We start from the raw sequence: 26,469 nt of genomic DNA on the forward strand, positions 1-26,469 counted from the left end.
ACTATTCCTCAAATTTGTTTCTATTCTAGGTGTAAAAGTTACATCTGAGAGCTGTACACCTCTTACACCACAATACCTAAACATACACTTAGTTCAAATCAAAAGTGGGTTACATATTTATCCTGGCACTGTACACCAAGAACCAGTAAGGTAGTCAGGAGAAACATATCCTAAAATGAAAGCAAAACACTGCAGACGCTGGAAATCTGAAATAAAATCAAAAAATGCTGGAAAATTCCAGCCAGTCTGGCAACAACATTCTCAACAAATGCTGTCAGATGTGGTGGGTAGGATTCTCCCGTTTTCTGGTGCAGCAAGCCTCCGCTGGCAGCAGGATCCTCCTTCCTGCCAGCCGGCCAATGGGGATTCCCATTGTGGGCACCAACACACCGTCGGCAAATCCATGGGCGTGAGTGCGCTGCCGGCGAAGCAGAGGATCCCGCCGATGGAGAATCCAGCCCGGTGAGTTTTCCCAGCATTTTGGGCTGGATTCTCCGTTTGGGAGACTAAGTCCCCACGCCGATCTGAAAGCCGCCATGCTGAGTTCACGACGGGTGAGACCACACGTGTCCCACGCCATCGGGAGCTCGGCCGGCCGGGGACAGAGCATCGCGGGGTGGGCCTGAGCCCATGGATACAGTGTTCCTGCTTTTCAGGGGGCGGAACATCGTGAAAGCGACGCCGCCCCTGATTTTGGCGTCATCAGGGATTCTCTGCCCCTCTCGCCAAACGCGCTTTCGGTGTCGGGATCAGAGAATCCAGCCCTTGGCTGTTTTATTTCAGAAAAAATAGCTCCCTCTTCTGGGAGCAAAAGGAAAAGCCTACAATAGTTGCATTAAATAGAACAAATTGTGGAAATCAGAGATTAAGACATAAGGGGCGGATTCTCCGACCCCCCCCCCCACACCGGGTCTGAGAAACGCCGGGGGTCGGCGTGAATCCCACCCCCGCCATCCTCCAAATTCGCCGGGCCCCCAAAGGTCGGCCCAGCGTGAGTCGCACCGCCCGCCTCGTAGAATGGCGGGTCAATGGGCCCTGGGGCCGCCCAAATTCTCCGGCCCACGATGGGCCGAATTCCCACCCATTCTTTGCCAATCCCGCCAGCGTAAATTGGAGTAGGTTCCTTACTGGCGGGACCTGGCGTCGCAGGCGGCATCCGGGGTTCTTGGGGGGGGGGGGGGCAGGGGGATCTGGCCCTGGGAGGTGCCCCCACAGTGGCCTGGCCCGCAATTGGGGCCCACCGATCTGCGGGCGGGCCAGTGCTGTGGACGCACTCTCCTTCCGCACCGGAGGCTGTGGTCCTCCGCCATTCCCGGTGCGGAAGCGAAGCCCTCTGTGCATGCACAGGGATGACACCAGCATGCGCTGGCGCTCCCACGCATGCGCCGACTCACGCCGGCCGGCTGAGGCCCTTCGGCGGCGGTTGGCGTGGCGCCAAGCCCCTTTCTCGCCGGCCGGCGGGTCGCAAACCACTCCGGGGCGGGCCTAGCTCCTGAAGGTGCGGAGGATTCCACACCATGGGGCGACCCGACGCCGGAGTGGTTCATGCCACTCCGTCCCGCCGGGACCCCCCGCCCCGCCAGGTAGGGGAGAATCCCGGCCAAGATGCTGGAAATATAAAGCAGGGGAGAACTTCACAATTTGGCGATACAATTTGAATACATGACCAAAGATGTTGGCTGAAGACTTGATTGAGATCCAGCCTTGTGCTTCACTTGAATGAAATCAGTGAGCTGCAGAAACTAGGGTCTTAGAAATTGTATTTGCTGCCAGACTAGTCCAGGTTCTCAGTTGGTTAGGGGGTGGATGTGGGAAGGTAATGAACCTTCAGTTCCATCTGCTTCCACGGTAACTAAAACATAAAATTGTCTAGGTGTCTTTTAGTTGCAATCTTCCAGCAATCCCTTTATGGGTTTAGGAGAACGCTGCCTGAAATTCCTGCCCAAAAGCTCCAATTGTTTTTTCCTGAAATACAGACAAACAATGTCCAATGTCCTGACCAAGTCAAATCAAATTCTTTGGTCATGGATAGGGACTAACAAATTAACATAAACAAACTAATAGTAAAGAAGAAAATAATGGCACGGAAACCCATGTTTCCCATCCCAAGGATTTAAGGAAGCAGTAAAGAACATTACAGATGCTCTAAATTCCAGTTCTCTTGACTCAGGAACTGTTCCTTTTGATTGGAAATTACATTTTACTCCACTATTTAAGTGAGGTGAAAGAGGGAATCCAGGAAACTATAGAGCAGCTAGACTAATATCTGTTGTCAGGAAGTTGACAGAGTCTATGGGACGGATTATACATTCCCCTGCTGGCGGTTCAAATCAGGTGGTGTGGGTCTTAAAATCCAGTCAGCAGCTTGCCCACTGCTGATCCACCCACCTATCTGAAATTTGACGGGGTGAGGCTTCGAATGATCATTGGCCCGGGAAAATTAATGACCGTTTAAGGGCCTCATGATTCCACTGTTGGTATTTAACCTGTGGTGGGAGGGAAGCCCAAGTCATGCAAGAAGCCGGCAGCTTTATCTGTACTGGCTGATGTCAACTAATGCTTCCTTTGGGGCCCCCTGAGGACCAGTGCTTCCCCACCATGACATCTCCCTATCTTTAACGCCCCCTCCCCCTGCCCCCAGCCGAGCCTCTTGACCCAGGCCTCCATCTCCCTCATTCAGACTCTCAACCCAGGGCTTAACTGGGCTCCTCAGTACAATGGTATGAGGACCATGGAGCCCAGATGAAGGTAAGGCCAGGGATTCACCAGGCCCTGTTGAGGGGAGTTGAAGTCCAGGATCGACAGGGCAGGTGGGAGGAGAAACTTGGCTTGAGAGGTGGATGGTGAATATCTTGGTGGAGCCGCTGATGGGTACATGCTCCCCCAACAGGAAGCACTTCAGCCCAGCAACTTTTATGTGAGGGGCTTGGACCTCCTGTGAAGGTAAAATCGCAACAGCAGAAGGATTCCCTGAAGTGGCCGTTATTTGATGACTTAAGATCACAATATACAGTAATGATCTGGAAGAAGGAACTGAAGGCACTGTTGCTAAATTTGCAGATGATACAAAGATCTGTACAGGGACAGGTAGTATTGAGGAAGCAGGGGGGATTTGCAGAAGGATTTGGACAGGCTAGGAGAGTGGGCAAAGAAGTGGCAGATGGAATACAATGTGGTAAAGTGTGAGGAGGAAGGAGGAATCAAGGCATATACTATTTTCTAAATGGGGAAATGCTTAGGAAGCACAAAGGGACTTGGGAGTCCTTGGGCAGGATTCATTCCTACCCGGCGGGTCGGGGGGTCACGGCGGGACGGAGTGGCGTGAATCACTCCGGCGTCGGCCGCACCAAAGGTGCGGAATCATCTGCACCTTTAGGGGCTAGGCCCGCGCTGGAGTGGTTTGCGCCCCGCCGGCTGGCAGGGAAGGGGCTTTGCGCATTGCCAACCGGTGCCGAAGGGCCTCCGCCGTCCGGTGCATGCACGGGAGGGATTCGCTTCCACACCTGGAATGGCGGAGGATCACAGCCTCCGGTGCGGAAAGATAGAGTGCCCCCACAGCACAGGCCTGCCCGCGGATGTGGGCCCCGATTGCAGGCCAGGCCACCGTGGGGGCACCTCCTGGGGCCAGATTTCCCCGCATCCCCCCAAGAACCCCGGAGCCCTCCCGCGCTGCCTGGTCCCGCCGTTAAGGGACCTACTCTAATTTACGCCAGCAGAACTGGCAACGAACGGGCGGGACTTCAGTCCATCGCGGGCCTAAAAATTCGTGGAGCCCCGGGGCCCATTGAATCGCGCCGGTCCCTGCCATTCTCCGAGGCGGGTGGCGCGACTCACGCCGGGGCAGTTTTTGGGGGGCAGGAGAATTTGGAGGATGGCGGGACCGGGACTCACGCCGACCCCCGGCGATTCTCCGACCCGGCGGGGGGTTGGAGAATCCCGCCGCTTGTTCACGATTCTCTTAATGTTAACGTGGAGGTTCAGTCGGCAGTTAGGATGGCAATGCAATGTTAGCTTTCATGTCGACAGGGCTAGAATACAAGAGCAGCGATGTACGTCTGAGGCTTTATAAGGCTCTGGTCAGACCTCATTTGGAGTATTGTGGGCAGTGTTGAGCCCATTTTCTAAGGAAGGATGTGATGGCCTTGGAAAGGGTCCAGAGGAGGTTCACAAGAATGATCCCTGGAATGAAGAGCTTGTCATATGAGGAACGTTTGAGGACTCTGGATCTGTACTTGCTAGAGTTTAGAAGGAGGAGGGGGGATCTTATTGAAATTTACAGGATACTGCGAGACATGGATAGAGTGGACGTGGCGAGGACTTGTAGGAAAAACTAAAACCAGAGGACACAATCTCAGACTAAAGACACAATCCTTTAAAACAGAGATGAGGAGGAATTTCTTCAGCCAGAGGGTGGTGAATCTGTGGAACACTTTGCCACAGAAGGTTGTGAAGATCAAATCACTGTCTTTAAGACAGAGTTAGATAGGTTCTTGATTAATAAGGGGATCAGGGAGAAGGCAGGAGAATGGGGATGAGAAAAGTATCAGACATGATTGAATGGCAAAGCAGACTCGATGGGTCGAGTGGCTTAATTCTGCTCCTATGTCTTATGGTCTAAGAACCTCACATGGACCACAGGTGAATGGGCTGCTCAATGCCTTCCCTGCTCCGACTCCACACTAGAGGGCCTGCTGAAGTAAATTAATGTACCTGCAAATGGAGAACATAGTCACAGAGGAAGCTAAGGCAATGCACATGACAATCAGAAGCCCTGGCCCAAGAACACAAAAACTTAATGGCACGACACATGGGTCATTACAAACACACTTCTCTCACCAGCATCAGCATCAGAACTTCAATATCCTTCATCAACCATCTAACTCCGTTCACACCTTGCGCAAGCATCCCACACAGGCAACCTGCTTCATACCTCAGGCATTTCTCACAGCTCTTCAAACGTGAGGCATCAAACACACATTGAATATACTCGATCACCATGGGTGCTCTTTCTCGTCCGGAACAAGATAGAACATAATTGTTGGCAGCAAAACCTGACCAGACGTGGTCAGCCATGTACGTAGAATCTTCTGGGTCTCCCTGAGTCCCTTTGTCCTCTTCCTGTTGTGGGTCCTGCATTTGACCATCTGAAATATATACTGGAGATAAGGCCTGTTTCTCATGACCAGCAGATTATTGAGATGTCACCATGAACTTGGACACCTTTTCAGCTGAATAGGCAGGTACCTCCTGATTGTTCAATGCATCAATAGTTCTGTTTCAGGATCCCAATGGTCAGTTCAGTGATAGTGAGTCAGATTGTATGTGAGATTTTGTGCCCAGGTCGCCGTTATCGCTGACAGCAAGTGAGAGTGAAAAATCACGTTCACTGTGTTGGGGTCAAAGATCTGTGGGATCAGTTACTATCTCAGCATAAAAGCAGCATTGCAGCTCCAGGAAAGCAGGTATTTACTTCACTGCTACCTTGTGTGAACAAGCTGCAAATTTGCTGAATGGAACCCCTCCCTGTTCCAAAATACCCATGAGTTTAAATGAGGTACCCAAATGCCTCAGTCAATTGCTCGATGCGCTATGGGGAGTATTATTGCAATCCTGTAATATCTCTCTGCCTTGGGTCTTCTCTGGCAATAGGGAATAATATAGAGTAATTTCTCAGAGTATATAGAGCCATAGAGACCTGGCTCATGCAGAAATGCACAGAAGATTGTAACCTTGTTACCCTTTGAAACCTAGTGTGGACAAGACCTGTAGAAGTCTGGTAGGAACCCTGACTGACACAAGCAATGCAGTCCTGGCTATCATTATTCAGGAGGCCACAGTTCTCTGTAATCACCTCCTTGGTAAAGCACAGCCTCTTGATTCAGCTGTCAGACACCAGGGACGGAATTCTCCGACCCCCCGCCAGGTCGGAGAATCGCTGGGGGCCGACGTCAATCCCGCCCCCGCCGTGTCCCAAATTCTCCGGCACCAGAGATTCGGCGGGGGTCGGAATCACTCCGTGCCGGTCGGCAGGCCCCCCCGGAGATTCTCCGGCCTGCGATGGGCCGAAGTCCCGCCACTGTCAAGCCTCTCCCACTGGCATGGATCAAACCTTACCGGCGGGAGCAGGTGGCGCGGGCGGGCGCCGGGGTCCTGGGGGGGGGGGGGGGCGCGGGGCGATCTGGCCCTGGGGGGTACCCCCACGGTGGCCTGGCCCACGATCGGGGCCCACCGGAATCGTGGGCCAGGAAGAATCCCGGCCCATGAACTGGTGCATTCTTCATGGCAACGCCTCGACCAATCAGAGTCCACTTGCTAACTAATCAGCACTCTCGTCTCATACGGTATACATATGGTATGCATTGTTGCTTCCCCTGACATTGGTAATCTTGTGAAGTATACTGATGAGTACAAGATGAAAAGCTTCGACAAAATGTCTTCTTCAACGATATTTATATTCTGTGCTGCCTGACGAAGTTTATAATATTTTCAAAAGCAACAGAAATGAATAAATGATGTGCTATTGGTTCTATTCGTAGGTTGAGACAATTCCTCATCTGCGGACACTGCTTCGTGACAATCAGGCCACTTCTGGTGCTTCCCATGTCTATAAAGACAAATTACACTGGTATTCGTTAACAGGAACCAACAGCCCAAGGGAGCAAACACCAATCAGTGCCTTCACTGGTAAGTGAAAATAGGATGGCAACCGCACTGAGGCCTCACCTTGTTGCTGCCAGCTTTAACTGGCCAGGAATTGGAAATCCATGATCCCTGTGCTTCATTTGTTATATTCAAAATGTCCTGTAAAATCACAATTTGGTCCAGGAAAATACATCTTAATGATCTTCTCAACTTAGTACTGCCAACCTTTTTGCAGCACTACCCTTCTCATTCCGCCAAAGGTAAAAGGTAGGACTGACATAATGACATCAGGGTTCCAGGTGAGCATGTGCCTTCCCAATTTTCAGTTGCTCCCCCCTCCTCCTGCACCACTACCCCCACCCCTTCCTATCCCACTTGCAGACCCCATAAAATTCAACCCAATATGTGTAACAAACTATAAATAACGTTATGATTTTATTCCATATAATACAGAGGAGATGCGTTCTCAACACAGCTGAATTTTGACCCGGAAATAAACCATTATGGAAAACCTTTGCCTGAATTACATAATTGTTTTGAGTTAGATGTTCTGTAAATATGTGACATTTTATAACGAATACAAAGCTGTTAGCTTCTCAAAAATCATTCCCAAACACCCAGCCACCAGCCACAACCAAAATATAAGGGAGGCATGTTTCCACAGGATGAGCACAGTAATAAGCCTTACAACACCAGGTTAAAGTCCAACATGGTTGTTTCAAACACTAGCTTTCGGAGCACTGCTCCTTCCTCAGGTGAATGTCTTCTTCCACAGGGTGAGAAAGCGAACATGTGATAGACAGGTTGAAATGAAGGTTTGATGGTTTTCACAATGATAGCATTGTGCCATGTTCTTCACAATTACCATACCAGGCCTCAGCAGATAACAGATACAAAGGGAGGACCAGGAAGAAGTGAATGGGAATAAGCCCAAGCCAAAGTTGTTGTCAGCTCCAATGGAACTGCAGCAAGGAAGACTATTCTGATAACATACAATGGCAAATTAATTTCACTGAATCTTTGAAATCCTCAGCATCATGATCCCACATAGTATGGACACTGCACCACACCTCATCCAGTATGCAGACACACCCGTTCAATTCCATTGCAGAAACCTGACCCTTATCCAAATGAACTCACTGCAGAGTCTTAATCAAAGTCCAAAGATTTAATTTTTTTTAAAATTTAGAGTACCCAATTATTTTTTCCAATTAAGGGCCAGTTTAGCGTGGCCAATCCACTTACCCTGCACATCTTTGGGTTGTGGGGGTGAGACCCACGCAAACACGGGGAGAATGTGCAAACTCCACACGGGCAGTGACCCGGGACCGGGATCGAACCCGGGCCCTCTGCGATGTGAGGCAGCAGTGCTAACCTCTGCACCACCGTGCAATCCGTCCAAAGATTTAATAGTGCAATACCATGATGCCAGTATCTTTTACTCTGGGGCCCACCTTGTGAGTGTGTATGGGGAATGTATCCTACTGCCTAATTTACTGCTGCTTCCCAATACTGCCCGTTGAGTTGCGGTGGAGGTGGGAGATGCAAGTGGGAGGGAGAGTGAAGCCTCTGTTCCTTGGATGATTCTGTGTAATTCCTAGGATGGTAACTGATCTTTTATTCTTTATATTAAATGGTCCTGTGACCATTAAATGCAGATGAAAGAACCTGTTAAGGACGTCCATTAAATTGCACAATTAATCAGGCACATTCAGGTGTATACTTTATGCTTATACTTTATCCTAACCTCGGAAATACACAAATGTTTTTTGACTTCACAAATTATTCATCCATATGTTTATGTGAGAGAAAATAGTAATGTAATCCCAATTTGTTAGAGTTTTTTTTGCCATTGAATCTATTCCCAGTAAGAGTTGAGTTAAGCCGATTCAAATTAATTTCACATAGGGACAGTGGAGAGGCGATCTCAGCTATATCAGTTTGATTCCAATCTTAAATTTCAAGCCAGATCCCAGAGGGAAAATGATCGGTGTATATTCACCTAATTGTCCCAACCAGTCCTGTTGAGTATGAAATAACCTACAAGACAATAAGGAAATGTGAGCTCACTTCTATTCCATGAAGCTAAATAATTCTCCGTTTCTGTGGCTAAGTGCCGGCTCAAACGGAGAATCTGCGGGAGGGTTCACCTCAGGAAAATCGGCGTGAACCCCTCACCAATTCCGGTACCGGTGAGGGGCTAACTCCGGTACTGACTGAAACACCCATGGATTGGGCTGAAAACGGCCAGAGAATGGCCGGGTCCCAGGCCGCCCATGAAACGGCTGACGACCTGCACCGGTCATACCGTACAACTGCGCCGGCCGTGCGCGTAACCTAACCCGCAAACCGTGACCCCACAGCCCACCCCCTGGTCAACCCCACAAGTCCCCCCAGCTCTAGCAGACCCCAAGCCAGCGGCACGGACCCCGGCCGAGTGTGGCAACGCTGGACACAGTCCACAGCCAGCACACTGGCTCAGACCAGGAGCTGGATTCTCCGCCATGCTACATTTCAGCCTCGACCAGCCGGCGGGATTCTCAGTTGTGCCGGCCGGTCAATAGGGTTTCCCATTGTGTGGCAGCACCACGCTATCGGAAAACCCCCAGGTGCCGGCAAAACGGAGAATCACGCCGGCAGAGAATCCCGCCCCGCATGTGTCCCGCGCCGTAGGGAACTTGGCCCATCGAGCTGGGAGCATCTTGGGTGGGCCGGCCGATGAGGCGCCAACAGCCTTGCAACTGCGCGCGTCAAGGTGAAGGTTTTGAGGGAGGGGTGAATCGCAAACCGGCGTCAAATTGATGCCGGCCCCTATTCCGATGTCGGAATCAATTCTCCGCCTGATCGCTGATCACGATTTTGGTGTTGTGCAACGGAGAATCCTGCCCAGTATCTTCAAGAATATAAATTTATTGCTTTATTTTGTAGGTGATCTCGATGCGATGTATTATATTCATGGTGGGGTTGGAAAACTGGTAGCACAGCAACTACAAGATGAAGCTAAAATACGAGTTGGGAAAAATGGTCTTCAAACTGTTGACCCTCTACAATCAGAGCATGGACGGTACATACTGTGTCTTAAATTCAACATTTGATTTATCTGTACTATTCCAACCTTTCCATGTTATCATTCATGCCTCTTTTCTGCATTGTTGCACTCGTCAAAATAAGGGATGTTGATCCTAGAATATAAAGACCGGTGTTAGACAGAAGTATTTCCAGTTCATTTGAAGTATCCCGCAGATTTGATCTAAATGTTAATTTTACAAATGCCTGGCCAGCATGTGCCAAGCCTGCAAATCCATTAAACATTCTTTTCTATTGACAGAGGAAGTGTGTGGCCTGCCTTGGAAGCTGGATAAACACATGAGGGAGAAACATATAGAAAGATATGCTGATAGGGTTAGGTGAGCAGGGGTGGAGGGAGGCTTTGGGGCACAAACCAGCGTGGACTAGTTATGAAGTAAAAATAGCATTGCATCCTTATTGTACTGCAGGTTTCACTCTGGGACTGCTGGCAGCAGTGGGAGAGTGGTTTAAATCTAACAATCCTTCCTCCATCAATTGTCACAAGTTACCTCAGAAAGGCAAAGAGGAAGATTTCCTTTGCTTGCTATTTTATCTCTGGGAAAGATTGGCATGGTTCCCAATCCAGATTACTATTCAGTACCTGGAGTACTGTGTACAGTTTTGATCCCCTTATTTGAGAAACAGCTTTAGAGGCTGTTCAGAGATGGTTCACCAGATTGATTCCAGGGATGAGGGGTTTATTTTATGAAGACAGACTGAGCAGTTTAGGCCTATATTCTCTCGAGTTTAGAAGAGTGAGCGGAGATTTAATTGAGGTGTATAAGACAATGAAAGGTATAGACAAAGTAGGCGTAGACTGGGTGCTTCCTCGTGTGGGGAAATCTAGAATGAGAGGTCATAGTTTTGGGATTAAGGGATAGCAGATTTAAAACCGGGATGAGGAAAAGTTACTTCTCTCAAATGGTCGTGAATCTGTGGAATTTACTACCCGAGAGTTCAGTGGATGCCGGGACATTGAGGAAATTTAAGGAGGAGATAGACAGATTTTTAATTAGTAATGGATTGAAGGGTTATGGAGAACGGGCAGGAAAGTGGAGTTGAGGCCGAGATGAGATCAGCCATGATCGTATTGAATGGCGGAGAGGGCTCGAGGTGCTGAATTTCCCACTACTGCTCCTAGTTCTTTTGTTCTTATGATACTGAAAAGAAAGAAAGACTATTTTCTCATGCTTTTCATGACTACTGGGCATCTCACTTTACAGTTAATGATGTAATTTTTGAAGTGTCATCACTGTTTTATTCAAGGAAACACAGCAACTAATTTGTTACTATATTAATGTGTGCTCAGCAAATCTCCACAAGCAATATAATTATATAAGATAATCTATTTTCTTTGTAATGTTGATTGAGCGATGAAAAATAACCAGGATACCGGGGATAATTCCCCTACTCTTCTACAAAATATTTCACATTCACCCAAACAGAATTACAGAGGACGAGGAGGAAGGTGATCAGGGCAATCCAGTTGGGTTGACAATCAAATGTTCGATGAGGAATGGATTACTGGGGGGATACATTAATCAGTTACCAGACAATTGAAAGTATAGCTCATAAGATATAGGGTGGTATTTTCCAGCAGAGCTGGAAAACCCCACTGTGGAGTTGGGAGGGATGTAAATGTCCAGCCATAGTTTCTGCTACATCATTACTATAACCTGTGCTAAGCCAGTCTCTTCATGGCATCCTCCTGTAATATCCTTCCATTTACATTGAGACCTACTTACTTACTGCACAACCATAACAGAGGGCGTATAGATTCTATGAGTCTGTTTCTCAGGCATTCATATATGTTGACAAACTTCACATGCACCTATTACTTCACTAAAAACACTCTTTATTCCTTAGTAAAATTTCGCTTCCTACTGTTGCTTGCCTCTGTGGCTGCCCTCGGTGAATTACGTTTTGTTGCATTCAACCCAACTTCCTATTCATCATTGATGCCCCCTCGATGACAGAAAGTTGTGAATAAGTGGCTTGTGCCACCCAGCAGGAGCTTTCCAGGACTTAAATCTTGAATGCTGCTGTAAGGTCAGAGTAGGGCTTTGGTGGAGTGCTCTTTCAGTGCAGTGCAGTAGGGATTCTATGGATTCTATGGATTCACATATATCAGAGTCCTGAGAGACAGTGGGCTGGATTTTCCGTCGGCGGGATTCTCCATTTTGCTGGTGCCCGGGGGTTTCCCGACAGCGTGGGGCTGCCCCACATTGGAAAACCCCATTGACTGGCCGGCGTAACGGAGAATCCCGCCGGCGGGTCGAGGCAGGAGTGTGGCACGGCGGGACGGAGCATCCAACCCAGTATCTTCACGTTGCAAATTGTTGTCAGCCCAGTTGTACTGGGCACTGGTTCTGCTTGGCCACTGCTAAGCAGGACCATCAACTTTCAACACTCCTGGATGATTGCTGTCTCTATCTGGGTGTCCAAAGTGCAAATGAAAGCAGCCGCAGGTGCCATTCTGGAAAATACCAAAATCCTTCCGTTCTCAGTTTGGTGAGTTGGGGAGGGGGCTTGGGGCAGCCACTGCAAATCTATTCGCAGCTACCATGCAGTCAAGAAGGATGTTCTTACTCCTCAAAATAATAGGTTCATAATATTGCAGGTGAAATATTCACATTTATTAAGCATATCACCATTATCAACAATAATTTTAACTTGGAGAATCCATGCGTTAACAACAAAATGGACATCAGACCTCTATTGAAGTGTGAGGGCTCTCTTCCTATAACAATTGTTTACTATAAATTTCTCCCCTAATCCTGATTTAGTCTAAATAACTATTGTTCGTCCCTTGCCAACAATTTACACATTCTCATTGATCTCTCAGTCAAATCCTGAGGATGAAGTCAGTTACAGAATTAATCAAAGGAATTCTAACAATCTTTTGTACGTGTAACGTCTAGGTCATATTCCTTTCAACTGATGTCATCTGTGTGGAGTTTGCAGGTTTCCTCCAGGTGCTCCGGGTTCATCCCACAGTCCAAAGTGTGCAGGTTAGGTGGATTGGCCATGCTAAATTGCCCCTTAGTGTCCCATTCTGTGCAGGTTAGTTCTTCCCATGAACGATCGCAGCTGCTCACAAGAGTCACAGGGCGCAATTCTTCCAAAAAGTGACAAAGGTCATTTTGGTCACGTTTTGTGGAGTGATTTGCACTGGGTGTTTAGGCATGATTTAGATCGCTATTCACACACACTGAATAATTTTTTGCAGCTAGAGACGATTCTCACTGAATCACCCCACACTGAGAATTTTGTCTTCAGTGGGGATCTAAAGACACTGACAAGACTGGCTCCTCCGAGATCGGGGTGCCCTTTTTAAAGAGAGCCCAGATTTCAAAGTTAGGTTGAGACTACCCCCACCCACGTACACCGTAAACTTCCACAGACATGCAAAACACCCCCAACCCTTGACCTCAGAGGGGTAACTTCCCCCATCTGTAAATGTCCCTGCGACACCCCCCCTCCCTCCCCCCCCCTCACACACACACCCAGGAATGAGGATGGCCAGGCCCCATCCCCACAACCATTCATCCACATCAGCATTGTGGCGTCACCCCCTCCCTCAAGTGAGCATACCCTGCTAAGGGGTCATTGAGGGTCTCCCACCTTTAAGATCACCACCCCCTTTTCAGTTCTCCCTTTGATGCGTCCACATCAGGCCCCCATGCCTCAACCCTTCATACCCCCCAACCTTCATACCCACCTTCACACGCCCACACTTCATACACCCCTTTAGGTCAACCCCTTTCAGGGACCCCCCTTTATGCACCTCCCTCATGCCCTCTTGACCTCACCATTTTATGGATATCATTGCCCCTCAGGCCCCACCCCTTGGCAGTGCCCCGTGGCACCCTAGCAATGCACTTTGGCAACCAGGCACTGTCCATGGCACCCAGAAGGTGCCAACTGGCACCCCTGCAGTGCTGGGTTGGCACTGCCAGCATGCCAGGGTGCCAGGTTGGCACTGTCTGGGTGCCAGGAGCAGTGCAAGGGCAATGCCCTGCCCCGTCCCTTACAATCTGGGGATCCAATGGCCTCTGAGACCCCTGGCATGGCTATCACATCTTATTTCCATTTTTGGAGAGCAGTACTAATTCGTGTAGATTCGGGGTGAACGTGCAGACTCCGCACAGACCAGTGACCCAAGCTGAAATCGAACCTGGGACCCTGGTGCTGTGGAGGAACAGTGCTAACCACTGTGCTTCTGTGCCATAATATACATGGTGTTAAAAACTTCTTGTGTGGAATCTCACCCCAGCATTATTAAATATTATTTAATGAGGTTGATAACAAGCGCAAGAAAATAGCAATTGCCTTTCAGTTGAGATTTCTGTTGCTACACTTTATTTTATCGTTGGGAGTAAATACACAATGGAGGGGAAAATGAAATGTGAACATGTTTGAATCCTTGTTCACATTTGTAGTATGTTGCTTACATTGCTTAACACAGCGAGAGAAAGGAAGCTATTGCTGCGAAATATGCTTCTTAAAGTTCACTTTGACAGGGTGTGATTTTCTTATCTTACCTGAGCTGTTCTGGTGAGATCACCCAAGGTTCACCATGCATGGGGTGGTGGAAATGGCACTAATTACCATATCTACCCACTTCTACTATGCAATCTTAATTGTTTAGTCTGACCTCCTTCCTCACAGTCATGTCGGCACTTCTTGTCCTGATCTCCCATTGTGGAAATTCCATGGAGGAACCATTAAATTTAGGGTCTCGATGCCCCGCTGTTGCTCCTTCAGACTTGCTTGCTCTGTCTCTGCTAATTTAATGCTGCAGATTCTGAAGTTGGTGCTTTTCCTCCTTCCCCCACAGTGGAATATGTCCATGAGTACCTGATTGATTCCAATCCAAAGAAGCTAGAGGAGCTAGAGAAAGCTAGGGGAGAGTTCCTGGGGTGGGAGGGATCAGGAGCTGAGGTGGAAATCCCAATCCTAGTCATCTTCCAATGTGATCCCCTCTGGTGCAGTAAACCTAGGCCTTACTGTCTAGAACCACATACAAAGAATAACCATCTGAGTAAAATGCTAAAGTATAAACCAAGACATAATGAAGGCTTATGACGAGGGCACAACGGTAACCATGAGTGATTTTAACATACGTATTGACTGAATTAATCCAATTGGCAAGGATAGCCTCATGAAGGCTATGAGGGATTGTTGCTTGGAACAATGGGCGGGATTCTCCCCTACCCGGCGGGGCGGGGGGTCCCGGCGGGATGGAGTGGCGTGAACCACTTCGGCGTCGGGCTGCCCCAAAGGTGCGGAATCCTCCCCACCTTTAGGGGCCAAGCCCTCACCTTTAGGGGCAAGGCCCGTGCCGGAGTGGTTGGCGTGCCGCCAGCCATAGGGAAAGGCCTTTGGCGCCACGCCAGGCGGGGCCGAAGGGATTCCGCTGGCCGGCGGAAGTCCGCGCATGTGCCAGAGCGTCAGCGGCTGCTGACGTCATCCCTGCGTCATCCGCCTGATCCCGCCGGTAAGGGAGGTGGTTTAATTCACACCGGCGGGACCGGCATTATAGCAGCGGGACTTCAGCCCATCGTGGGCTGGAGAATCACCGGCGGGGGGCCCGCAGACCGGCGCGGCGCGATTCCCGCCCCTGCCGTATCTCTGGCGTGGGGTCGGAGAATCCCGCCCAATATATTTTGGAGCCCTTGGAGCAGGCTATTTAGATTTAGTATTATGTAACGAAGAAGGGTTGATAAATATTCTTGTCGTTAAGGATCCTCTTGGAAGGAGTGCTTGAATTTCAAATTCAGATTGAGTGAGAGAAGACAGAGTGGAATATAAAATTTTTAGCATTGGGCAGAGGTAATTATAGCGTTGGGCAGAGGTAATTATAGTGTTGGGCAGAGGTAATTATAGTGTTGGGCAGAGGTAATTATAGCGTTGGGCAGAGGTAATTATAGCATTGGGCAGAGGTAATTATAGTGTTGGGCAGAGGTAATTATAGCGTTGGGCAGAGGTAATTATAGCGTTGGGCAGAGGTAATTATAGTGTTGGGCAGAGGTAATTATAGTGTTGGGCAGAGGTAATTATAGCGTTGGGCAGAGGTAATTATAGCGTTGGGCAGAGGTAATTATAGTGTTGGGCAGAGGTAATTATAGCGTTGGGCAGAGGTAATTATAGCGTTGGGCAGAGGTAATTATAGTGTTGGGCAGAGGTAATTATAGCGTTGGGCAGAGGTAATTATAGCATTGGGCAGAGGTAATTATAGCGTTGGGCAGAGGTAATTATAGCGTTGGGCAGAGGTAATTATAGCGTTGGGCAGAGGTAATTATAGTGTTGGGCAGAGGTAATTATAGTGTTGGGCAGAGGTAATTATAGCGTTGGGCAGAGGTAATTATAGTGTTGGGCAGAGGTAATTATAGTGTTGGGCAGAGGTAATTATAGCGTTGGGCAGAGGTAATTATAGCATTGGGCAGAGGTAATTATAGCGTTGGGCAGAGGTAATTATAGCGTTGGGCAGAGGTAATTATAGCGTTGGGCAGAGGTAATTATAGTGTTGGGCAGAGGTAATTATAGTGTTGGGCAGAGGTAATTATAGCGTTGGGCAGAGGTAATTATAGTGTTGGGCAGAGGTAATTATAGCGTTGGGCAGAGGTAATTATAGCGTTGGGCAGAGGTAATTATAGCGTTGGGCAGAGGTAATTATAGTGTTGGGCAGAGGTAATTATAGTGTTGGGCAGAGGTAATTATAGCGTTGGGCAGAGGTAATTATAGTGTTGGGCAGAGGTAATTATAGTGTTGGGCAGAGGTAATTATAGTGTTGGGCAGAGGTAATTATAGTGTTGGGCAGAGGTAATTATAGCGTTGGGCAGAGGTAATTATAGTGTTGGGCAGAGGTAATTATAGCGTTGGGCAGAGGTAATTATAGCGTTGGGCAGAGGTAATTATAGTGTTGGGCAGAGGTAATTATAGCGTTGGGCAGAGGTAATTATAGTGTTGGGCAGAGGTAATTATAGTGTTGGGCAGAGGTAATTATAGTGTTGGGCAGAGGTAATTATAGCGTTGGCAGAGGTAATTATAGCGTTGGGCAGAGGTAATTATAGTGTTGGGCAGAGGTAATTATAGTGTTGGGCAGAGGTAATTATAGCGTTGGGCGGAGGTAATTATAGTGTTGGGCAGAGGTAATTATAGCGTTGGGCAGAGGTAATTATAGTGTTGGGCAGAGGTAATTATAGTGTTGGGCAGAGGTAATTATAGTGTTGGGCAGAGGTAATTATAGCGTTGGGCAGAGGTAATTATAGTGTTGGGCAGAGGTAATTATAGTGTTGGGCAGAGGTAATTATAGCGTTGGGCAGAGGTAATTATAGTGTTGGGCAGAGGTAATTATAGTGTTGGGCAGAGGTAATTATAGCGTTGGCAGAGGTAATTATAGCGTTGGGCAGAGGTAATTATAGCGTTGAGCAGAGGTAATTATAGCGTTGGGCAGAGGTAATTATAGCGTTGGGCAGAGGTAATTATAGCGTTGGGCAGAGGTAATTATAGTGTTGGGCAGAGGTAATTATAGTGTTGGGCAGAGGTAATTATAGCGTTGGGCAGAGGTAATTATAGTGTTGGGCCGAGGTAATTATAGCGTTGGCAGAGGTAATTATAGTGTTGGGCAGAGGTAATTATAGTGTTGGGCAGAGGTAATTATAGCGTTGGCAGAGGTAATTATAGCGTTGGGCAGAGGTAATTATAGCGTTGAGCAGAGGTAATTATAGCGTTGGGCAGAGGTAATTATACAGTCCTGAGGAAAGAGTTGGCCCAAGTATACTGGGCACAAACTATTGAGGTAGGACAGTTGAGGACCAATGGTGGATGTTCAGGGAGATCGCAGGAATCGCGCCGCGCCGGTTGGCGGGCCCCCCGCCGGCGATTCTCCAGCCCACGATGGGTTGAAGTCTCGCTGCTATAATGCCGGTCCCGCCGGTGTGAATTAAACCACCTCCCTTACCGGCGGGACCAGGCGGCGCGGGTGGGCTCCAGGGTCCTGGGGAGGGCGCGGTGCCATCTGGCCCCGGGGGGGGGGGTGCCCCCACGGTGGCCTGGCCCGCGATCAGGGCCCACTGATCCGCGGGCGAGCCTGTTCCATGGCGGCACTCTTTCAATTAAAGTATATTCCTGAGAAGAAGAGCAATTGTAAAAGGGAGAAAAACGTTCAATGGCTAAACAAGAAAGTCATGGAAGATATAAAGGCAAAACCTAGGGCATAGCATACTGCAAAATCTAGTGGTAAGGATTGGGAGAACTTTAAGGTACAGCAAAAGGTTGCTAAAAATAACATCAAAGGAGCTAAGATGATCTACGAAAGGAAACAAAAGAAAACATAAACACTGATTCCAAAATATTCTAGAAGTATATAAGGAGGAAGAGAATAGCTAAAGTAAATATTACCCTTTTAGAGGACAATATAGGTCAGGTAATAATGAGGAACACAGAGATAGTGGAGGCACTGAACCAATATTTTGCCTCTGCCTTCACAGTTGGGGGTAATAAAAGTTTTCCAAAAACTGCAGTTAATGTAGAGGAACTTGGCACAAAATCATCACTGGGGAGAAGGTATTTAATAAACTAATAGGACTAAAGGCAGATAAATCTGCTGATGGCCTGCACCCTAGGTTATTAAGGGGGTTGGCAGCAGAGATACTGGATACAGGATATTTCAGAATTCCCTGGATTCTGGAAGAGTCCCAGTGGATTGGAAACATGCTAATGTAATGCCCCTATTCAAAAAGGGAGAGAGGCAAAAAGCAGGAAACTGTAGACCGGTTAGCTTGACCTCAGTGGTGGGGACGTTGCTGGAATCATTCATTAAGGAGGAGATGACTGAACATTTGGAAAACAAGCTCAATTCACCATTGTCAGTATGGTTTTATGAAGGGTAAGTCGTGCTTGGCAAACTTGATTGAGTTCTTTGAGGACATAAAATGAAATGAAAATGAAAATCGCTTATTGTCACGAGTAGGCTTCAATGAAGTTACTGTGAAAAGCCCCTAGTCGCCACATTCCGGCGCCTGTTCGGGGAGGCTGTTACGGGAATTGAACCGTGCTGCTGGCTTGCCTTGGTCTGCTTTAAAAGCCAGCGATTTAGCCCTGTGAGCTAAACAGCCCCAGCGAGGTGGATAATGGGGGTCCTATGGATGTGGTGTACCTAGACTTCCACAAGGGGTTTGACAAGGTGCCGTATAAAAGATTGATCCAGGGCAGCACGGTGGCGCAGTGGGTTAGCACTGCGGCCTCACGGCGCCGAGGTCCCAGGTTCGATCCCGGCTCTGGGTCACTGTCCGTGTAGAGTTTGCACATTCTCCCCGTGTTTGCGTGGGTTTCACCCCCACAACCCAAAGATGTGCAGGGTAGGTGGATTGGCCACGCTAAATTGCCCCTTAATTGGAAAAAATGAATTGGGTACACTAAATTTAAAAAAAAAAAGATAAAAGATTGATCCAGAAGGTGAGAATGCAGGGGATTGAGGGTAGAGGACTAGATTAGATTGAGGATTGGCTGAGTGGCTGACTGGCTGACCGACAGAAAGCAGAGGGTCGGGATAAATGGGTACTTCTCTGTATGGCAAACTGCAACTAGCGCGTGCCGCAGAGTCAGTCCTCGGACCTCAAATATTTACAATCTATATAAATGATCTGCAAGCAGGGACAGAATATAACATAGCTAAATTCGCAGATGATACTAAAATAGGTGGGAAAGCAGGCAGTAAAGAGGAGATAACGATTTTACAGACAAATATAGATAGGCTAGGAAATTGGGCCAAAATTTGCAGATGGAGTTTAATGTGGATAAGTGTGAGGTTATCCATTTTGACCAAAAAAGTAGGCAAATTATTATCTAAATGGAAAGCAGGTTCAAAATGGGCAGAGGGATCTGGGTGTCTTTGTTCATCAATTGCAGTAAGTCGGTATGCAGGTACAGCATGTATTTAAAAAGGCAAATGGAATGTTAGTGTTTACTGCAAAAGGATTGGAGCATAAAAGTAGAGAAATGTTGCAATTTTATAGGATGTTGGTGAGACCACATCTGGAGTATTGTGTTTAATTTTGGTATCCTTATTTGAGGAAGGATGTGGTGGCATTGGAGGCAGTTCAGAGGAGATTAACCAGATTGATTTTGAGGATGAAAGGGTTGACATATGAGGAGAGATTGAATAGTTTGGGCTTATACTCGCTGGAGTTTAGAAGGATGAGAGTGAATCTGATCGAGGCATCTAAAATACTAAAAGGGATTGATAAAGTAAACATAAACAAAATGCTCCCCCTTGTGGGGAAACCTAGAACTAGAGGTCATAGATATAGACTAGGAGGTGGTAGATTTAGAACTGAGATGAGGAGGAACTACTTCTCGCAGAGGGTGGTGAATTTGTGGAACTCGCTGCCCTATAGGTGATAGAGTTTGAGTCACTAAATGGTTTCAAGAAGGGTATAGATTATATTTCTGATTTTAAAAATTGGTTAAAGGGATATGGGGAATAGGTGGGGAGGTGGATTTGAGACCAGGAAGAGATCAGCCATGATCCAATTGAATGGCAGAGCAGGCTCGAGCGGCTGGATTGCCTACTTCTGCTCCTAATAATTCCTATGTGACTCGCCCTTGTGGACATTAATCTAGCACAAAAAGCACTGGGCGTGATTCTCCGCTGCCCACGCCGGTTGGGAGAATAGCGGGAAGGCCTCCCGACATTTTTTGCGCACTCCCGCTATTCTCCCCCCCTCGCCCGACCCACGTCACGCGGCGAGCAGCGATTCTCCGCGGCCGAAGGGGCCGAGCAGCCGGGTTTTTACACCCGTTATTTCACGGCAGCAAACACACCTGCTTGCTGCCGTCGTAAAAATGGGCGCTGGATGCCCATTTGTGGACATTTGGGCGCCCGTTTGGGGCGGGAGGACCACCGTTGTGCTCGGGAGGGGACAGGCCCGCGATCGGTGCCCACCGATCGTCGGGCCTGCGTCCATAAGGGATGCACTATTTCCCCTCCACCGCCCGACAAAATCAAGCCGCCACATCTTGTCGGGCGGCGGTGGAGAAATGCAGAACCGCGCATGCGCGGCTGACGTCATACAGACGCCAGCCGCGCGTCATCTTGGCGCGCGGCCTTAACGACGGTCGTTAAGGCTGCGACGCCGTGATTCCCGGGTTCCCCTCCTAGCATCGATGCAGGGGGGAGAATCGGGTCCCTGAAACGGTCGTGAAGGCTGCCGTGAAACACGCCCAGTTTCTCGGCAGCCTTTACGACTCTCCGCATTTGCGGAGAATCTCGCCCACTGTTGGGAGAGACGAAATTGGAAAAAGGAACAGTCACCTATTAGACTTATTGCCTGCTGTTTTACAGAGAGGAGTCGGTTGACAGCACAAAAGAATGCAGAAAATGCTCAGAATTTATGGAAGATATAGAAATGGAAAGATTAGACATGGAGTCAAACCTCATACCTCTCAGTATGGAGCAGCAAATGGAAAAATGTAACGTAAAGATCATTATCTTACATCCACAAGAACCGATCAAAACAGAAGTAAGTGTTGTAACAACTGAAATCAGTATTAACTGCTAAGTAGTGGAACCATTGGGGATTGCAATGGTCTTTAGTACTTCATGCAAGTTGTTAACAATAATAGAGGATTAAATGTATAGATTAGCCTTGAGTTTGTTATATAAGTACAGAAGATGTGCTTCTCATAAAATCTTAAAGACCAAGTGAAGAGGACATCCAGTTCAGTATCTCTGTCGAGTTGTAACACCAACTAGGATTGTAACACCCCAGGATGTGAGTCGTCAGGCACAAGGGATTTGTTGGCATTCAGTCCCATTAATTTCTCCAGTGCTTTGTCTTTACTCATATTAATGACTAAGTTGCTCGGTCTCATTGGACATTTACTTTCCCATAATTTTGAGTATGTTCTTATGTCTTCCCCTGGAAAGACAGTTACAAAATATTTGTTTAACATTTCTGTCCTTTCCTTATTCCCCATTATAATTGCTCTTGTCTCTGCTCCTAAGGGACTCATGTTTTTTAAATGTTTTTATTCATGTTTTTCTTTTCATACAAAACAAAGATGAAAGTGAATATAGACAGAAACTATATACAACGGTTACCATTCACTATATACGTCGGTTACACTTCATATTTCTCTGCAAGTGTCTAGAATTGACTTGGCACCTGATCCCAACTCCCCCCTTTCTTCCCGACCGCCCTCTCCTTCTTGCTATCTGGCGTGTCTGTTTGTTGGATCTTCCAACCTGGACCTGTTGGAGTAGCGTGGTGTTATGTATGCAGTTTTGTGTTAAGTATGGTTGGGTTCGAGGGCAGCACGGTTGTGCAGCAGGTTAGCCTTGCTGCCTCGCGGCGCCGAGCTCCCATGTTCGATCCCGGCTCGGGGTCATACCAATAACGCCTGGGAGGCAGTGGTAGCGGCTGTCAGTGTTGACAGCATGACCAGGAGGACTACTGTCCAATATAGGAAGAAAACCAACGACCTCCACTAAGCTACAAGGGTAAGTTACCACCTCTCACCTGGCATCAGTTCCACCTGCCGCCCGTGGAGTTTGCACATTCTCCCCGTGTCTGCGTGGGTTTCGCCCCCACAATCCAAAGATGTGCAGGTTAGGTAGATTGGCCACGCTAAATTGCCCCTTAACTGGAAAAAATGAATTGGGTGCTCTAAATTTCTAAACAAAAAAGTATGGTTGGGTTCTGTGCCTCTTTTTAAAAATAAATTTAGAGTGCCCAATTATTTTTTTTCCAATTAAGGGGCAATTTAGCGTGGCCAATCCACCTACCCTGCCAACTTTGGGTTGTGGGAGCGAAACCCACGCAAACACGGGGAGAATGGGCAAACTCCACACGGACACTGACCCAGAGCCGAGATCGAACCTGGGACCTCGGCGCTGTGAGACAACAGGGCTAACCCACTGCGCCACCGTGCTGCCGGGTTCTGTGCCTCTTTGATCCCTCCCTCCCTCCTTCCCCCTGCTCCCCGTCCCCCCTCCTCCCCCCCCTCTCTTTTTGTTTGTGTCCATGGTGCTTCCGTGAACCCCCCTCCCCCTTGATTAATGGCTGTTGGCTACAAACAAGTCTTGAAACAAATTGGTGAATGACCCCCACGTTTTGTGGAAGCCCTCTCCCTACCCCGGACGATGAATTTGATTTTCTCCATTTGGAGAAATTCCGACAGTTCGGACAGCCAGACCACAGTTTTGGGTTGCGCTGCTGACTGCCAGCCAAGCACGATTCTTCGGCGACCCATCAGGGAGGCAAAGGCAAGGGCGTCAGATCTCCTCCCCTTAAAGAGTTCTGGCTGGTCCGATACCCCAAAGACTGCCACTCTCGGGCATAGCTTCACCCTCATCCCCACAACCTTGACATCGCCTCGAAGAAGGCTGTCCAGAACCCGGCATGTGAGCATGGTTGGCCTGGCTCCTTGGCACCGTTTACATTTGTCCTCCACCTCCGGTAAGAACCTGCTCATTTGGGCTCTGGTTAAGTGTGCTCTGTGTACCATTTGCACATGCATCAGGCTTAGCTGGTTCCATGACCGGAATGTGGCTATTAGCACTGGGCTTGTTGAGTGTCTCGTCGGTTCGGATGGGAGAGCTGCTGTGGCCAAGGCGCAGAGGGATGTCCATGTGCAGAAACTCTCTATCATTCTTATCCATTCAGCCTCCGGTTCCTTTTTCTTTTTAAATATAATTTTTATTGGAATTTTTTACAGAAAATATAAAACATAACAACAAACAATGAAATGCAACAAAATAACCCATAATAACTGTAACACCCCCAGACCGTATGTATCACATCCCCCCACCCCCCCCAACCCCAATGAACAACAAAAGAACTTAAAAATAAATTAAAATTAAATAAACAAACATAGTCATTGTCCGCCCCCCCCCCCTTGTCCCTCCCCCTTCCCCCCCTCCCCCCCGGGTTGCTGCTGCCAGCCTCCGGTTCCTTTATCCGTTCCTTTACTCTTTCCGCTGCTGCTGTCCCGTGGTAATATTGCAGGTTTGGAAAGGCCAGGCCCCACCCATGCTTCTCGTATTTTGCAGGGCTTTTTTTGGGATCCTTGGGTTATTCCTCTCCCCCCCCACACACACACACAAATGCCATGATCAATTTTTTCACTGAGTTGAAAAAGGCCTTGGGGCTGTAGATCAGGATGGATCTGAAGAGGAAGAGGAACCTGGGCAGTAAGTTCATCTTGATTGTCTGTACCTTCCCTTCCAAGGAGAGTGGGAGTGTGTCCCACCTCTGCAGGTCCTTTTTAACTTCCTCCCCCAGGCTCGTCAGGTTCCACTTATGGATCCCGGTCCAGTCATGAGCGATTTAGATCCTCAGTTGGCATAATTTGTTTTGGGCCATTTTAAATGACACTCCCTCCAGCTCTGCCGCTCCCCCTTACGAGTTTCTGGGAAGATTGAACTCAGGTTGAGTTTGTAGCCTGAGAAAGTTCCAAATGCTTTCAAGAGCGCCATAATTCCCTCAATGCTGCTTTATGGGTCCGAGATGTAAAGGAGCAGGTCATCTGCATAGAGCGAGACTCTGTGCTCTCTGCTTCATCTCCGGATGCCTTTGCAATTCTTTGCCACCCTAAGTGCGATCGCTAATGGTTCGATCGCTAGAGCAAACAGCAACGGGGATAACGGGCATCCCTGTCTTGTGCCCCTGTCTAGCTGCAAGTACTGAGCTGGTGGTGTTCATCGGTACTCTCACCAAGGGAGCGCTGTACAAGAGTTTGACCCAGGCGGTGAACCCTGTTCCAAGCCTGAACCACTCCAGTACCTCTATAAGGCACTTCCATTCAACTTTGTCAGAGGCCTTTTCAGAGTCCAGGGAGTTGATCATCTCAGGTGCTCTCTCCCCGGATAGGGTCATTATCACATTCAGCAGGCACCTGAAGTTCGAAGTAAACTCTCTAACCTTAACAAAGCCTGTCTGGTCTTCTACCAGTGTCGTCTGGTACACAGTTCTCAAGTCGCCTGGCTAGGATTTTGGCCAGTATTTTTGTGTCTACGTTGAGCAGCGAAATGGGTCTGTAGAACCTGCATTCTGTTGGGTCCTTGTCCTTTTTGGGTATCAGCGAGATTGAGGTTTGTGTTAGCATAGGCAGCAGGATGCCCCTTGCCAGCGAATCCATGAACATCCCCCGCAAGTGTGGGGCCAGTGCTCGCAAATGTTTTGTCGATGTTGCAGTGGTTCGCACACTGGGACTACAGTGCTGAGGACCCGGGTTCGAATCCCGGCCCTGGGTGTGGAGTTTGCACATTCTCCCCATGTCTGCATGGGTTTCACCCTCACAACCCAAAGATGTGCTGGGTAGGTGGATTGGCCACGCTAAATTGCCCCTTAATTGGAAGAAAAAAATAATTGGATACTCTAAATTTATTTTTAAAATGATTTGTCTCCGTGCTTGTACAGGGTCCTCAATCGCTGGCGGAGTTGGTGCACTACTTTCCCCATGGAGAGCAGGCCAAAGTCAATTTGTGCTTCTTCCTCTCCGCCAGGGGCTCTACGGTCAGGGCCTAAGAATATCGCCGGTCTACCTCCAGTATGGAGTCCACTAGCTGTTGCCTAGCTACCCTCTCTTCCCTATCTCTTTGCGCTTTGTTAGCAATAATTTCACCTCTGATCACAGCCTTCAGCGCCTACCAGAACTTGGAGGGTGAGACCTCCCCGTTCCAGTTGTTAGTAACATACTCGTCTATGGCCTGTGATATTTTCTTGCAGCAAGCCTTGTCGGCAAGGAGGGCTGTGTCCAACCTCCTTGGGGGGCATTGGGCACAGCCTGTCTCCTGCCTCACATCCATGTAATGTGGAGTATGGTCAGAGATCACGATCGTGAAGCAATCCACTCTTATTATCCCTGGAAGCACCTGTTTCTCGACTACAAATAAGTCAATCCGGGTGTATACGTTATGTATCTATGAGAATATGAAGAGCTCGTTCTCCCCTGGGTGGGTGAACTGCCATGGGTCCACTGCCCCCATCTGCTCCATGAATATGCCGAGTTATTTTGCCATATTAGAGGTCCTCCTGTTTTGGGGTTCCCACCGAGCTCTTCCTTACCCTGAGTCGGTCCTTCTCCCTCAGATGTGTCTCTTGGAAGAAGACTATGTCAACTTACATACTTTTCAGGTGGGCGAAGACTCTGGATCTTTTCACTGGGCTATTGAGTCTCCTGACGTTCCAGGTGACTATCCTGATGGGGGATTCTGTCCCCTCCCTTCCTACTGGATCAACCATACTTACCTTGTGAATCTGTCCTTGCACTCTGGGGTTTCCCTTTGTTAGGGGGCCATCCAAGATGGCCACGGTCACTGGTCCCACCGTTCTCTTTGTCCAGGAGTACCCAACATGGCCACGAACTATGTGTATGCCATGTGGGTGAGTCCCTGCACTCCAGGGATATCCCTTTATTCAGGAACCCTCCAAAGTGGCTGCTTGCAATGGCTTTGTGTTCCAAGTCACCATGTATGACCTGTTGTAGGCAGCCTAATGCCCTTACCATCCTTGTCCGTATGTTTCCCCTATGATTCTTTCTCCCCTTCCTTGTTCGTCTCCCCCCTGTTACTGTCCCCTATCCTTACTCCCCTACCCTGGTTTACCCCTCTGATAGTGCCCCCATTGGTGTTCCCCCCCCCCCCCACCACCACCACCACCACTGCCAAGTGCTCTCTCTCCTGTGGGTGACGCGTAGCGGCCCCTTTCACGCTCGCACCTCCTGGTTTTAGCTTTCCCGTGAGTGTAG

At 48.5% G+C, this 26,469-nt stretch overlaps 1 protein-coding gene across 6 annotated transcripts in view; it reads left to right on the plus strand.

Moving 5' to 3' along the window:
• LOC119964664 overlaps nt 1-26,469 on the plus strand; it is an 88,777-nt gene that overhangs the window by 41,432 nt on the left and 20,876 nt on the right. For all 6 annotated transcript variants that reach the window (XM_038794435.1, XM_038794434.1, XM_038794436.1 and 3 more), the window contains 3 exons: nt 6,537-6,684; nt 9,571-9,706; nt 21,062-21,239. In XM_038794435.1, coding sequence (XP_038650363.1) covers nt 6,537-6,684; nt 9,571-9,706; nt 21,062-21,239 — 462 coding nt within the window. The remainder of the gene's footprint in view (nt 1-6,536; nt 6,685-9,570; nt 9,707-21,061; nt 21,240-26,469) is intronic.

The sequence above is a fragment of the Scyliorhinus canicula genome, chromosome 4 (assembly GCF_902713615.1).
Source record: "Scyliorhinus canicula chromosome 4, sScyCan1.1, whole genome shotgun sequence".
Classification (NCBI taxonomy): Eukaryota; Metazoa; Chordata; class Chondrichthyes; order Carcharhiniformes; family Scyliorhinidae; genus Scyliorhinus; species Scyliorhinus canicula.